The sequence below is a fragment of the Physella acuta genome, unplaced genomic scaffold (genome assembly GCF_028476545.2).
Source record: "Physella acuta isolate Inbredline_101_S28 unplaced genomic scaffold, ASM2847654v3 ptg001166l, whole genome shotgun sequence".
Taxonomy (NCBI): Eukaryota; Metazoa; Mollusca; class Gastropoda; family Physidae; genus Physella; species Physella acuta.
The window spans coordinates 116,785-133,978 of record NW_026732683.1 but is presented as its reverse complement, the minus strand read 5'-3'; the positions used below and the strand labels follow the sequence as shown (position 1 = coordinate 133,978).

At 40.5% G+C, this 17,194-nt stretch overlaps 1 protein-coding gene across 2 annotated transcripts in view; it reads right to left on the bottom strand.

Annotated features, from left to right (window-relative positions):
* The window catches only part of LOC131956643 (homeobox protein cut-like 1), a 110,183-nt gene that overhangs the window by 41,157 nt on the left and 51,832 nt on the right, over positions 1-17,194 (bottom strand). For both annotated transcript variants that reach the window (XM_059321173.1, XM_059321174.1), the window contains exon 4: positions 12,603-12,740. In XM_059321173.1, coding sequence (XP_059177156.1) covers positions 12,603-12,740 — 138 coding nt within the window. The remainder of the gene's footprint in view (positions 1-12,602; positions 12,741-17,194) is intronic.

The following is a 17,194-nucleotide window of genomic DNA, read 5'->3' as shown; positions in this document are numbered from 1 at the left end:
CACTGGTGTACGGCGTTTGGGGACATTTCCTATCAAACATAGACATCAACGGGATGCTAGGGGGACACATCTTTGTATTGTGTTCTAGTCAACAACTTCAACATTTCCTATCAAACATAGACATCAACGGGATGCTAGAGGGGACACATCTTTGTCTGGCTGTATTGTGTTCTAGTCAACAACTTCAACATTTCCTATTATGGGCCATGGGCGATCTATAGTCTATGTGTCTAAGTTCAGTGTCCTAACATCACAATTAGGTATATCATACTGCGGCAGATTAATAACATAACAAAAATTTATCAAGTTTTCCTACTTAACTGGGTAGCTAAGAGCTGTTTAATGCTAAACTTGGTCTCGTAACATCAAGAGCAATTTAAATAATTTGACCTGATCATGTTTTAATTTACACTAACTAAAATAAGTATAGAAAGTAGAAAAGTTTAAAACTATTGGGGAGTGACCATTTCTGCCTCCCTATTACCCCCTACCGGATTCTTATGTAAGATACTTCTACACCCAATGTCTTACTTAAGAACACTTGACAAGATGTGAGACAGCATAAGCACAGTCTTTACAAGGAAGTGGTTAACAAACAACAGTCAACCAAACAGACAAACATACACGCATGCATGCCGATACTAAAACAAGCAAACAGACAAACATACACGCATGCATGCTGATACAAAAACAACTAATCAGACAAACACACACGCATACATGCTGATACTAAACTAGACAAACATACACACATACATGCTGATACTAAACTAAACAGACAAACATACACATAACACGCATACATGCCGATACTAAAATAACTAAACAGAGAAACATACACATTATACGCATAGATGCCGATACTAAAACAACTAAACAGATAAACAAACATACACGCAGATATTTTAACAAAGTATCAGACATACAAGCAAAAAAAAAAAAAAAGGAAACAAACATTCACACAGGTATTAAAACAATACAAAAAGCAACAGGTATACACGCGAATGTTTAGCTTAAATAAAACAACACGCAGATGCTAAAACAATCGAACAGAAATACCCCAAGAAATTCGAAGAACAAACCCAATAAGTTGTTTACCACTTCAGCCATCACCGCCCCTCCCTCTCACATCCTCTCTATTACCCCCCCCCCCCTCCCCCCACCCCGAGCTGGCCAATAAATTGTCTTAACTGGGAGAGAAGTAAAAGCTGGAGAATAATTAATAAACATTCCAAGACTTCCAATTATAGCTTGTTCGTGTCGGCCAACATAACAAACGGCATCCGTAAGGTATCCATTTATACCCCCACCCCTCCTAGCGGGATCCCCCCTCCTCCCACCACGCTCCCCAGAGGGGATTCAAATCAACGGTATAATGTCGTTACCTATTACAAGGTTTTCTACAACATGACAGAAAAATAGCAGACATCGTTAATAATGGATTCCTCCGTCCTGTCTTATTTAAACTTCATATACAAGCTTTTAAACTCTTGGGCTGGAGTTAGACGTCTTCATTCACCAGCGGCTTAGTTGTACTACATATATTTAGGACAATCATTGGTATGTGTTTGTATTATGTACGTATGTGTGTGTATATATGTGTGTGTATGTATGTGTGTGTATGTAGGTGTATATATGTGTATGTATGTGTGTATGTATGTGTATAAATGTGTATGTATGTATGTATGTATGTATGTATGTATGTATGTATGTATGTATGTATGTATGTATGTATGTATGTATGTATGTATGTATGTATGTATGTATGTATGTATGTATGTATGTATGTATGTATGTATGTATGTATGTATGTATGTGTGTGTGTGTGTATATATATGGGTGTAAAGTAAATGCAATACACCGCAGCATGAATTGTATAATAAAAATGAAAACTAAAAAAAAAAGAACTTCTAAAATAACAGCCAGCACTATAATGTTACATGGGAGGCCCATCATTTAGGGGCGGGCGAGCCGTGGAATGTTGCAGCTATTTGTTGCCACCACCGGGGTCAGGCCCAAGCGGCGGGTCAGATCAAGTGGTCCCATTGTCCCGTGTCACCTGGAGAGTCTCACCCCACCCGCTATCGCCACGGTGCCAGAGATAGCTGCCATTACATCAATACAATTTTAGGACAAAAGGATGGGTCATTTGGTGTGTCTCACCGCATGTGCAGGACAGGCCTTGTGGCCAACTTTTAAAATTAAAATATCTAGGCAGAGGACATGACAGCGACATCAAATCCTGCTATTTTAAAGGGCCAGATTGAGAATTTCGTTTTCCAGTTAAGTAGGGCAACGCCCAATTTTCACAATACAATTTCATCACATGGCTTATTCTGAACTCTATCATCCATTTGAAGCCTATGCTATAATTCCTGTCACCTGCAACTAATACTGAGCCCTAATTGTATCCTGCGACATACACTAAACCCTAACAGTCACATGCCTGTACTAAACCCTGTAACCTGCAACTAACACTGAACCCTAACTGTATCCTGCGACATACACTAAACCCGAACAGTCAAATAGCATGTACTAAACCTTGTCACCTACAGTTGACACTAAATTCTATCAGTCCTATACAGCTAAAATTACCCCATCAGTCTCTTACAGTCTACACCCTAACAGTCCCAAGTGCATTAAAGTGAACCCTAACAGTTCCAAGTGTATTAAAGTGAACCCTAACAGTCCCAAGTGCATTAAAGTGAACCCTAACAGTCCCAAGTGTATTAAAGTGAACCCTAACAGTCCCAAGTGCATTAAAGTGAACCCTAACAGTCCCAAGTGTATTAAAGTGAACCCTAACAGTCCCAAGTGTATTAAAGTGAACCCTAACAGTCCCAAGTGTAATAAAATGAACCCTAACAGTCCCAAGTGTATTATGTGAACCCTAACAGTCCCAAGTGTATTAAAATGAACCCTACCAGTCCCGAGTATAATAAAGTGAACCCTAACAGTCCCAAGTGTAATAAAATGAACCCTAACAATCACCTGTAGCCTTTGCAGAGTCTCGAGTACGCCTATTAGTACACAAGAAGCAAGAAGAAAAAAAAACGTCATCACTCGACACAGCGTAAAACAGTGTGTACAAGCAGGGGAGATTACCCAAAGAAAACACATCCAACACGCCAATCATATTTTATGAGTAATGACTTATCAACGTTTCAGCATCCCCTATGAAATGAGCAGACGCGAGACGGCGCCAGCAGACATGAAAAGATTCTTTGAAAGCCGGAAGTGGGAATAAAAAAAAATATTGATGAAATTTGAACATTCTGACGATTATATGACCCAAAAAAATTGAAAGATATCCTTTTATTGACCCAAAAAAATTGAAAGATATCCTTTTATTTTTTTGTTTGTTGGGAAAATAAAAAAGAGAAAAACGATTCCATTTAAGAAACAAATACAAACTGTTCTCAGAGCTGTTCAAGTTAACATACATGGACAGGTCAGGTAGATTTGCAAGGTTTCAATCCCAGTATTTATAAACCAAGTGATCGCTGTTTAGATAGCAAAACAAAGAGTCTAAAAATGTTTGCAAGGAAGTTCCAAGTTAGCGGCTTAGGTCGAAACACAAGCGTTTAACAACGTCTATAACATAGTTCGCAAAGCAAGTATAAGAAAGAATATGACCAAGGTCCAATATCTACATGTTTATAGCGTAGTTTGCAATGCACGTGTATAAGAACGTGTATGACTAACGTTTAGAGTTTAGAGCGTAGATAAATACTAGATATCAATACAAGTCTAAAAACTGATATAAGGTCCAAAATTTGCAGCTAAACATCTAATGTTTAAAATGTACAGATTAGATCACAATAGCCACATGAGACACAGCTGGGGTTCAAACATCTCGCAACCGGTTCAGGAGTTGATCGTAACCTGCTTCACGGTTTTTTTCCAGATCGTCACTTTAAAACGACAAAATATTTCATTGACTACCCACCCATAAAACGTTGAAATAGAAAACTTACTATAAAAATGTATTTTTAAAAAGAAGTAAATATTTGGGCAAAAAAAAAAATGTTAAGTGAAAGCAATACAAATTTAGATTTTCGCCCGGTATGCTACTCCGCAGGGGGAAAGGAGGGGGTGAAAGCTTTTTATGTGTACTAATTACCTGTACACTTTTTTGCTCAATTAAATAAAAAGAAAATCGTTAAGCTAAAAAGAAAAGTCTTCACCCACAGGCCGAATGCCTTGACCCCCAACAGGCAACAAGGGTCAGAGGGTGGGAGGGGGGGGGGGGGAGGAGGATCAGTTGAACACAGTATTTAAAAATAACCACGAAACTAAACGAATTGTAAAATAAAAACGCACTAAAAATAATTCCTGTTATCAAAATCGATATATAGCTTTGAACTTTCACCAAATCAACACCACAACACCCTAAAACAATAGATCTCTAGCAATAAACCATGAACTAATCAGCCACCGACCAGGCGACTCATGCACACAGTGATACAGTATTGTTATCTGTACAAAACTTATTTCGGCTAATGAGAACCTCCAGCTGTTGTAGATGTGCGACTAAAACACAGAACAACAATTATTCGCTGACTTCGGCTAACATGTGCTACTAATTAAATTAATGTCTACACTTTCAGCCCGTATGCACACATACACATACTGCACACAGATTATATATATATATATATATATATATATATATATATATATATATATATATATATATATATATATATATATATATATATATATATATATATATATATATATATATATATATATATATATATATATATATATTATACATATATATATATATATATATATCTATATACATCAACCTAGACAAGAAGCAAGTAATGGAGTGAGTGAAGTTGCCAGCACGAGAGAAAGACGTGAACCAAGGAGACTGGGGGCCGCAGCAGTGGAGCGGCAAGGAGATAATGTCAGACGGAATGAAGGTGAACATAAGCAGCAGCCCACACCAGAATATGATCTCATTGGATAATCACGTGACTGCCAAGTCTTCTAACCGGAGTTCACCTCTCTATTTACGGCCAGTGTACCACACACAATGTCACCACATTAAAACATCAGCAGAATGCCCTTACCCACCCCCCTTCCACAAAAAAAAAAAAAAAAAAAAAAAAAAAAACTAACAACAATAATTTATTTTATTTTTGTATCTTTAACCCAACATGTTTAAAACTAACCTCAGCAAATTTCTGACAGAGAAAATAAAAAAAAACCACCAACAAGCCACCCCTCTCCCAATACTTCTAGAGCCACTCACGACTCGAAGGCCGATGTTTGAGAGCACAGTCAGCCTTATGGCATTTCCTTATCAATGACGGGAACACTTCATCCTAAATGAATGTCAGTCTCTATAAAATCACTCGAGTTTACGGCTCGGCTACAGACGGGCCAATCGTCCTGGTAGATAAACTTGTATATACAGCCTGCTTAGCCTTAAGCCTCCAGATAATCTTACACCTAACCACATACAGTTACACGCTAATTACTTAGAAAAACATTACCTGGAATAAAAACCCATGCATATGTGTAATATGTATATGAATATATCTATGCATTCAACGATCCTTTAAAACAGAAGAATATTAAAAAAGATGCTTCATACATAATAGCAGCCTAGCAAAATAAAAATAAAAAAAGTCGAATTAAGTCGAAAAAAAAAACAACCCCAAGTTCCGCAAGAATGAAAGGAAGTCAACTAGGACTGCAGCAGATAATAGACAACCTTGAAACTAGCTGTGAGCCGATGATAACGTAACAACAGACTTCGCCAATCAATACCGAAACACACGGAAATATCTAGGTAAATAATGACAACAACAAAACCCCAGTTAAATAATAGGTTGGGCACGCAACACACTTATTAAGTTCTAAAGAGCTTAAGGTATATCGACAGGGCTTGGATTCTGTGTACGGGTGTAGCTGGGATTGGGAGGATGCTGGCAGACGCGGAAGTAAAGCAAAATCTATATAGATCAACATAAAGAAATTGTGTACCACCACATTTTAAACAAGCCCTACATTTCGTCTTCTAAAATGAACATTATCTCATCCTTGTGTTTGACAAAGACAGGACTCCCCCGTGCTTCAGTGTTCGAACTCCCCCCCCTCCCCCTTCAGCAGCATTTCACGCATGGGAGCACACCAAGCATACAATCACCTGGAGAGTATCGCCGAGGTGTCAGGACGGGGCCGGGTTGAAGAAGCTGGCGAACCACGTGACCGGTGGCGTGAACCCGAGGGGATGCCTAGAAAAGCATTGAGGTAAAACTTCACGCAGAGATGAACATAACAAACTTCTTCATGGCCCCGTGAAAAGGGCTTTTTATAATCAAACATGTTCAGCATTACACCCCCTTGGTAGTGAATTGTCTCCCTTCGCGGTTGAACGCACCGATGTGAAGTCCCAGCACCTATTCAAGGGGCGATAATTCCCGGAGCCCTAGCATAGATCTAGTCTATGTATTTATTGGGTACAAGAATTCTATTGCCATAGAGAGGGTGGACGTGTGTTCAATGTTGACACTATACCAGCGCCTTATGATTTGATCTAAACGGGTTATCTTGTATGCAGTCATCTGTATGCAGTTAACCTGGTCGATAGTATAGGGTTACATTGTGTGTAGTTGGAATGTCTTGTCTGTAGTCAGCGTGCTTTAAACTATTTTGGCTATGGCTATCAAATATTGATGTATGCGCTGGTGTCTTAAGTCAGTTTAAATGTCTCCTATTCTATTGTGTCTAATGTCTCTTATTCTATTGTGTCTAGATGTCTCATATTTAACCCAACAATCCTGTCTTAATGTCTACTTTACGTCTAGAATTTTTTGTCTAGATTTGTCTACACCAGTTCATCAGTGTAACGATCATCACGTACAGACAGCGCCTGAATGGAGCATGTATTACTTAAAGCCGGAATGATCGGATTACAGGATCCGGACTCCACAGTGTAACTCCAGCCCAGGGGCCTCCAGTGTAACTTGTCCACCCTCGGCCCACGACGACCCGGCTTGTTTACCAGCAACTGTAACAGCCAGCCACATCTGATACCATTCGACTTCTCTTTGACACTATCGGGTCTCAATTATTTCCGCTCTATCGCGCCCGTGTGGGGCGGGGGTTTATCTACAACCGTGAGCCCTGTTTTCACGTGAGGTCCTTGAGTTTGGGTGTGGGTCAACGTTTGACCTGTCCGTCATCAGAGGACGAGCTCACGGGCGGGCAGCGAGCTCTGGTGCCCCACCTAGGGGACCGAGTGAGCGCAGGTGGTGACGTGTCACGCCCAGGGGAGACGACAATGGAATATGATGCTATCAATTTACCTGGATGGTTTTAAAATCTCCGTTTACTTGATAATAATTTTACAGCTTTATCGAGCGAGGGAGGGGAGGTTGGCGGGGGATGACACCAAAAGCCTTCAATATAGGAGGGGAAAAAAATTAAGCTTTGAACAAGTAACCTACTTAGGTGGAGAATGTTGGGAGAACGGGTGGAGAGGGGAGGGCTGGGTGGGTCAAATAGTTGACTGGATAAGGGTTGTTGATTAGCAAAGACGACACGGGTCAGGTTAGGTGGGGGGGGGGGGGGGGTTGTGGGCGGGCGGGCGAGCGTGGGGATGGAGCATCAATACATTAGAAATAAAATGATTTGCATTCAATAGTTTAATGTAACTATAATATTTACGTGGAAAGTTGCTTCAGCCAAACCCCGGAAATAACAAATCACACCCCATTTAAAAACAGATGGATGATCAACATAAGGTTAGGTGATTGTATTTTATTTAAAAGGTAGTATCATCAGTCTATGGTAACTGCTTAGGACCCCCCCCCCCCCCCCACCCCCTTTCCGCCACCCATCAATGTACACGGTGATCTTTCTTGAATACGATGCAGTAGAATGGAAAGCGCTACAAGGGGTGGGGTGAGGCACTGACACCCGATACTTGCTTGTCATTAACTAGATAGGAATCTTATCACAGGTTTCCTGGTACAACTTAAGTTAGGGGGGGGGGCGTTTTTGTCGTGCTCAGAGGGGGGAAGGAAGTCGACTATTGATAGGTAGATAAACCTGTTTTGATTGGCTGTTCCCATCCTCCGCGGTCGCTGAATGTGCTAGACAACAACACCATTGAACACAGGGGGGAAGACATGACTAACATATTATTTTTTTTTTTACTTCAAACAAACGGCGATTTAAACATTATCTAAGGCAGATAAACGCGCTTCAACAATAAAGGGGAGATAATGGCAGTCCCTGTAAGGTTTATTCATAGTGATATATAAATACAAATATTTCTCGGGAAACCGTGGGGTATATAATAAACAAATAATGTGTTTGGAGTTCTATAATATATTAAATTAATAATATAAAAAACAAGACCCATCTCTTAGTCAACCACCCATTTATGTTACATTATGTTACTTCGTGAGAAGTAGATGGATATATCGGCTTATCCTTACATTAATCTGTTCGGTTGCATGGTCAGCATCATGTCGCTCACTCCATCTCTGTCACACCGGTTGATATTAAATAGCCTCGGTTATTTCTTCCAAAACTCAGGTCGATATCTGGCATCAACAGGATTCGAACCTGGCACCCCATGGGGTTAAAACGATCCCCCCGACCCAATCGTCTGGTGCAGCGCCCCACCCTCCCGCTGCCACAACACAACGCGATGTTGACACGGACCTACCGCGTTCAATAAACAAACACAACAAGCAGTGTAGGGGAGGGATCACCGTGATGATAACAAGACCAGTGCACGGCCCTCCCATCACAATAACTATGTGTCACCAGCTGACAACCTTGGACGCCCGCGACACAAGGGCTTCATTCTTTCACTGACCAAAACGTACGATCAGCCATTGTTCAGGCTGGAGTACACATTTCACACTGACTCCGGAAGTGCTCAACATTTAGCTGCGACACATTTCTAAAAGAAATAGTAGATCACGTGATGCGGATGTCAACGACTTGACGAAAATCAAGTCAAAGTCTTGGTTTATCTCAACTCCCCCCCCCCCACCCGTGACACGAATGTTTTCAATCAAACGGTATGGATGTGATAACAGAGAGGTTCCCACAGCACTTAAAACTCAGGATTAGAGAACTCCTGTGTTCTCAGCCACCGACCCATCAGTTACCCAAAGAAAGAGAAAAAAAAAAAGATACCTTATAGAAAAGACAGGGGGACCATTTTTTTTTCCTAAAGAAAGGGAGATAATCAATAGTAAAGAAAAGCCGAGAATTCACCCCCACCCCTCCCCCTCTGTACAAAAGATAACTAAAGAGACGACAGGCGATCATCTCCGGTGTCATTGACTTCCGAGCAAGACTAATTAGAAACGATTCGATTATTTCCTTTCAGCGATCGCACCATCTGATTGGCTGGCTCATCCGACCAACGAGCACGCCGATTGGTCCGCTCTGATAGGCAGGTGCATGATATTTTTGACAACGATATCAAGTGTTATTTCCGTCAAGTTTTACTCATCGATAAATCATTCAATCTTTTTTTGTCTGTGTGTGTGTACGTGTGTGTGTATAGAAGAATTGACAAGTGGTTGCGGTGAAAGATTCCCCCGCCCTAACAATAGCCAGCGACACTGATCGTTCTCGACTACACGGTGATAGCCCTTATCTAGTGTTGCGATGCACACGGCAAGGGGAAGCCAATATCCATCGCATGTGCCAATCACGGCTTATCCGCGGTAACTCTTTGACACATAGGCAGAGATCAGAATAGAAGCGTCTTCAACACGCGTCGTGCTGAAACAAGGAAGTTGTTCCATCGTTGTACACTGGGATAACAACTAGTGGATAGGTGTATGGGTCTGTATGTGTGTGTGTGTGTGTGGGGGGGGGGGGGTTGTTCCATCGCTGTACACCTCGTCTAGACTTGAATAGTTGAATATTGAAATAACAACTAGTATATATATATATATATATATATATATATATATATATATATATATATATATATATATATATATATATATATATATATATACATATACATATGGGGGTGCAGTAGTTCCATCGCTATATACCTCGACTACATGGACAGTATAATACTGAAATAACGAATGTATAGGTATATATGTGTGTGTGTGTGGGGGGGGGGGTTGTTCCATCGCTGTATAGCTCGTCTAGACATGGGTAGTTTAGTACTGAAATAACAACAGTCTAGTGTATAGTTATATGAGTGTGTGTGGTGTGTGAGGTGTGTGTTTGCGTGAGGAAGGGGTCACGGGGGGGGGGGGGGATTAACGGTCACAAGTTGGGGGTAGCGGTGGGACCACACGCGAGTGTGAATTGTGGGGTCGTCAAAAGAGTGGGGGAGTGATGGTAAAAGGGTCTGGGGGTCATACGTGTGTGTGGGCATGTGAGCACATGTGTGGGGGAATGGGGTGGGGGGGGGGGTGGGACCAAATTATATTCAAGCTTATTGGGGCGGGAGAGGACGGGGGTACACGGCATGACATTTGAAAACACCAATCACCTTCTATACGGACCAACACCGTGACATTGACATTCATAAACCACTGACACGTCCCATTACAAATAAAATCTTAGACAATTATAAAAACTACTAGTGGAAAACACTGGAGATTTTCAATAAAGCAATTCCAAAAAGCTTAACGAAACAATGTACTCAAATCCCCGGAAAATGTGTTCATAGTTTTCGATTAGAATTTCCTAAAGAAAACATTACTGCCCTAGACGATTGTATTGTCTCCTTAGAGTATTGAAAAAAATAAAAAAATAAAAGAAATACGCGTATAAACCACAGGGCTTAATCGGAGTTATTAGTTACTGGCACAAATCAAAATTGAATTTCGGGACGGACGCCATGCCGCAGAATAAACGAGCACCGTGACACAACTGAGTAGGATAAAACCAGGGCTAGAAATGGTGTATTGATAAGAGCTGATTCTCTAATCGGAGACAGCAAGCTATGGTCACACAGACCTAGTGTTTGAACGATTCACTTGTGGCTGGAGTTGATCGCTTATCATTCTATGTCTACCAACTGGTTCAAGCTATTGTTTTTTTTTCCTTCTCCCATCACCGCAACGAATGACACTCAGTGTTATCAGGTTTTTTTTTTTCAGGCGAGTTTTTCTTCACTCAGCTATACAGATCTTTTGAAAGCTGATATTGTCATTTTAAAAATGTGTAGCGTAAAGTAAGTTGCCGAAAACATTTAACCCACTGCAGTTAGGTTAAATCTGCAACCTATGACAACACACCTTACATCAAGCTTAAAAATACAAAATGACATGAAACACCTAGCATACAAATATTTTTTTTTTATATCAACTGATGTATAAACCATCATATGACACCCAAAACCTACACTAACTACTATATGACACCAAGCCCAAATCTAACCGTTATATGACACCAAGCCCACACCTAACTATCGTTATACGACACCAAGCCTACATCTAACCATCGTTATAAGACACCAAACCTACACCTAACCATCGTTATACGACACCAAGCCCACATCTAACCATCATGACACCCAGCCCACATCTAAACATCGTTATACGACACCAAGCCCACATCCAACCATCGTTATACAACACCAAGCCTACATCTAACCATCGTTATACGACACCAAGCCCACATCTAACCATCCATCGTTATAAGACACCAAACCCACAACTAACCATCGTTATACGACACCAAGCCCACACCTAACCGTTGATTCATCACAGCTGACCACGTGACAGATGCTATAGAAACGGCCGATAATTGCATAGACGATTGGGAGCGTCAACATTTATTGATGATCGTTTCTCATTAAACTCACATTACCAGTAAAAGCGCCCCCCCCCCCCCATCACTACACACCACCCCCCCCCCCCCACCCACATACCAGGCTTAGGGCCAACGGCTGTTACTTTTATTGTCTGCTGGCAACAAGTGGGAGGTCGCACTCCATTGGACAATAACAAAACACGTGTTAAACACCTAAATGTCGTGGCCAGATGGACTCTACTTCCCCTATCACGTGGCGCAAGAATCTTAATCAGGTATTTAAAAAAAAAAACTAAGCTTTTTATTTCGTTTCTAGGTGAAGCGAAACTTTGTATACAAACAGCGGTGTCTAAAATAAATGCTGCATGCTGAGATGCTTTTACAATTATTTTTTTTACTGCAATATCAGCAACCCCAGAAATTTCATTAGCTTGAACTCAGTGAAAACTTATCTACTGCTTCATTAGAAAACTAGCAAACCGTGGAAATTTGAGGAAAAACCAACCACCCATGGTCACTTGTCACAACACGAGAAATTAATAGTACCCACTTATACAAACTTCCCAATCAAGAAGAATTTGATAATACTAGGGACAAGGTAAACTTACTGCACTGCTTTAAAGAAAAAGTTATTACAATAACACACCCATCCTGAAAGTTCAACAACACAAAGAATCCAGCCAACAAACCAATCAACCCTTAATCCGAAAGATCAAGCAACAGCCGACCACGTGACCTGATCTAGCACGCCAAAAACACAACCTTCGATTCTACAAACACATAGGGGCACACACAAAAATAAATAATCATGTGACTATTTGACTGACCTTGATTTTTGACCTCAGCAAATTCATGGTTGTACTCTTCCAACGTTTCCCTCAGCTGCTTGTTCTCAATCTCCAGGTCCTGCACCTTGTGGGCTTTCTTCTGGAGGTTCTGGGCATGCTCTAGCACGGGCACGGGATCTGCTCGATACAAACAGCAATATAATCAGATGGGGGACAGGCAATATAATCAGTTGGGGTCAGTCAATATAAGAAGTTGGGGTCAGTCAATATAATCAGTTGGGGTCAGGCAATATAATCAGTTGGGGTCAGGCAATACAAGAAGTTGGGGTCAGGCAATACAGGCAGTTGGGGTCAGGCAATACAAGAAGTTGGGGTCGGTCAATACAGGCAGTTGGGGTCAGTCAATATAATCAGTTGGGGTCAGGCAATACAAGAAGTTGGGGACAGGCAATACAAGAAGTTGGGGTCAGGCAATATAATCAGTTGGGGTCAGGCAATATAATCAGTTGGGGTCAGGCAATACAGGCAGTTGGGGTCAGTCAATATAATCAGTTGGGGTCAGGCAATATAATCAGTTGGGGTCAGGCAATATAATCAGTTGGGGTCAGGCAATATAATCAGTTGGGGTCAGGCAATATAATCAGTTGGGGTCAGGCAATATAATCAGTTGGGGTCAGGCAATATAATCAGTTGGGGTCAGGCAAAATAATCAGTTGGGGTCAGTCAATATAATAAGTTGGGGTCAGGCAATACAGGCAGTTGGGGTCAGTCAATATAATCAGTTGGGGTCAGTCAATATAATAAGTTGGGGTCAGGCAATACAGGCAGTTGGGGTCAGTCAATATAATCAGTTTGGGGTCAGGCACTATAATCAGTTTGGGTCAGGCAATATAATCAGCTGGGGTCAGGCAATATAATCAGTTGGGGTCAGTCAATATAATAAGTTGGGGTCAGGCAATACAGGCAGTTGGGGTCAGTCAATATAATCAGTTGTGGTCAGGCAATACAGGCAGTTGGGGTCAGTCAATATAATCAGTTGGGGTCAGGCAATACAATCAGTTGGGGTCAGTTAGCGTTGGTCAACACAAGCAATTAGGGTTGGTCAATACAATCAGTTACCGTTGGTCAATACAAGCAATTAGCGTTGGTCAATACAAGCAATTAGCGTTGGTCCATACTATGTGTAGGGTCTGGTCAATACAATTAGGGTTTGTCAATACATTGTGCTAGGGTCTAGTCAATTATGTTAAAGTCTAGTCAATACAATCAGGATCTGCTCAATAAAATCAGCTTTTTATCAACACATTAAATTAGGGTTTGTCTATAAAGTGTGTTAGAGTCTGGTCAATACAACCAGTTAGGGTTAATCAACAAACGCAGTTAGTGTTTAGGTCAATCAAAATTATCAGAGTTAAATAATATAAACAATCGGATAAGTCAACAAAAAACGGCCACTTAGGGTTTAGTGCTTACGGTTAAGGTTAGATAAATACAGCACGCTAGAGTTTAGTGATGACATAAAGATCATTGTAATGCAAGCTCTAACACACGGTATAGCTAATACTAACATAAACTGTTACCATCAGTTGTTCTAACACATATGCAACCACAAATCAATAGGCACACCTTTACGGGTTATTTTATATAATCCAAAACTGTTTCATATCCCAGATTTCTAATTATAAAACTGCAATAGAACTGAAATGAGTTTGAATGGGATTACAGCGTACACACATGGCTGGTATCACGTTTCACATCATTAACTAGAAAATAAAGTCCTCCCTCAGCGGGCCGGAGACTACCGCTACACAAGATAGACGCCAAGCGATTGCTCAAGGAGAGAGAGAGAGAGAAAAAAAAAGAATGTCACATTTTCAACTCGGTTCTCCTATTTCATTGTAATACTCCGGCTTGAAAGCCGTGTCGGTGGAGGATGTGGTGATGGTGGTGGTGGTGGCGTCCTAGTCAGCATGGGAGACATTTGTTTTGTTGAGGACAAGATAAAAATCAATAGATGGGCGCCAGACAAAGGTGGGTGGTGAGTGGATTATGCGCCACTGAAGATGACGCTGTCTTTCAGAACGGCCTCCGGAATCGATACCACTTCGGCAGATTATTGGCTATGTGTGACTGGCAATGTCGACCCGATATTTGGTTATGTTTGACTGACAAACGTCTAGCATATATGTGATTATGCATGACTGACAAACGTCTAGCATATATGTGATTATGCATGGCTGACAAACGTCTAGCATATATGTGATTATGCATGACTGATAAACGTCTAGCATATATGTGATTATGCGTGACTGACAAGCGTCTAGCATATACGTGATTATGCATGACTGACAAACGTCTAGCATATATGTGATTATGCATGACTGACAAACGTCTAGCATATATGTGATTATGCATGACTGACAAACGTCTAGCATATATGTGATTATGCATGACTGACAAACGTCTAGCATATACGTGATTATACATGACTGATAAACGTCTAGCATATATGTGATTATGCATGACTGACAAGCGTCTAGCACATACGTGATTATGCATGACTAGCAAACGTCTAGCATATATGTGATTATACATTACTGACAAACGTCTAGCATATATGTGATTATGCATGACTGACAAACGTCTAGCATATATGTGATTATGCATGACTGACAAACTTCTAGCATATATGTGATTATGCATGACTGACAAACGTCTAGTATATATGTGATTATGCATGACTGACAAGCGTCTAGCATATATGTGATTATGCATGACTGACAAACGTCTAGCATATATGTGATTATGCATGACTGACAAACGTCTATTAAATATTCGTATAGCAGATGTATGGCAGTCAAACATCTTTTAGAAAGCAGTAAGAAACAGTGAGGTATCTGCCAAAGTCCATTTAAGTCGATCAGATGACTCAGTACACATGAGTGACCTTCAACACCTATTACATAATAAGTGACTGGCCGTTCTCCTAAGCTTTAATGCTGACTATAAAAACACTCAATGCTGACTTAATAAGAACAGGTGTAATGTATTTAATAAAACTTCCCCATCTTTTGGAAAGTTGTTGTAAAATACCTACAGTAACTAAGTTTAAAAGCGGGTTTTTTTTGTATGTGATAGCGTTCAGACCAGAACACGAATCTACACTTCATTGAACTATAACATGCTAGACACGTTAAATTTACTGGAAAGCATAGGAAATGTTTATATGATATACAAGCCGATATAATCAAGTGTTGCAGTCTGATTGTACTTTAAAGTTAACGAGCATCTAATGAGCCACGTCTGACATAAAGGTGAATACATACACCGTACAATAGTGCCATGTCTGACAAAGTTGAACACGTATACCATGACATATTGCCACGTGATCACATACATTTGAAAGCATAAACCGAGACAATGGTCCAGGCGATTACATACAACTTAACTGAACACCAAAAGAAAAGTATGACATTATAAGAAAAGTATGATCATGAAAGAAAAGTATGAAAGAAAAGCATGGCCATGAAAGAAAGTATGACCATAAAAGAAAAGCATGACCATGAAAGAAAAGTATGACCATGAAAGAAAAGTATGACCATGAAAGAAAAGTATGACCATGAAAGAAAAGCATGACTATGAAAGAAAAGTATGACCATGCGTCACCAAATTAGAAAGAGCAACCAGCGACTAAGCCTACAGAAGAGAGAGAGAGAGAGAGAGAGAGAGAGTGAGACAGAGAGAGCAGAGATAGCTCCCCTGTGTTTACAGCTCAAGTGATGAGTACAGAAGACATCCTCTCAGCCACACGGCTCCCTGTTTTTGTTTTGTTCCAACGTACAAAGGCCACTGCTCGTGAATCAGCGGCCCGCGTGTCATCAGCTTACAGTCACTAACTACTTGCTAATGGAGGTTAACTGTCATAACTAGAACCTTCTAGCAACCACGTCAACAATCGCTGCCACGCCACTAATCGATGAGGGTATCGATACCTCAGCCCTAACGTCTTCGACTCCAGTCCCAGCCCTAACCTTAACATCGTTAACGATCAGTAAATAAAAAAAAAACCATCATCAACGATACCCACGAACGTTTTACTAGAAGTCCCGTACACTATTTATCTCAATGAATTTTTAAAATGGCTCATTAAGTTTTTTTAAATATAACATTGAGACTTCTCTTTAAACAATAATTAATTAGATCAACCACATAATATAGCCAGTATTTCATGCTGATCAACAGAACTGGCACCCAGAAATTTCATGAACTCAGTGAAAACCAAAACTGACAACACACAGAAATGCTTATGAAAATTTACTACCAGTGACGCCACTGATTTTGTCATATGGTATGAGGAGGGTGGAGGTGGGGGAAAGAAGATAGATAAGGGGATGGTTTTTAAAAAAAAAAACAATTCTTACGGAAAATTCCACAACGATTTAAAGCACGTAAAAGTGGTTTTGTGACATTTAAAATTTTGAAAACGGAAGGCATTTAAAACAACACAAGTGCGCTATCACAAATTGTTGTAACTTTCGATACGACAGCTGTCAATGTAATGTCTATGGATGTTAGGTAAAAAAAAAACAACAATACAACATTCCCCTGCCTACCCTACTGCATACAGACTA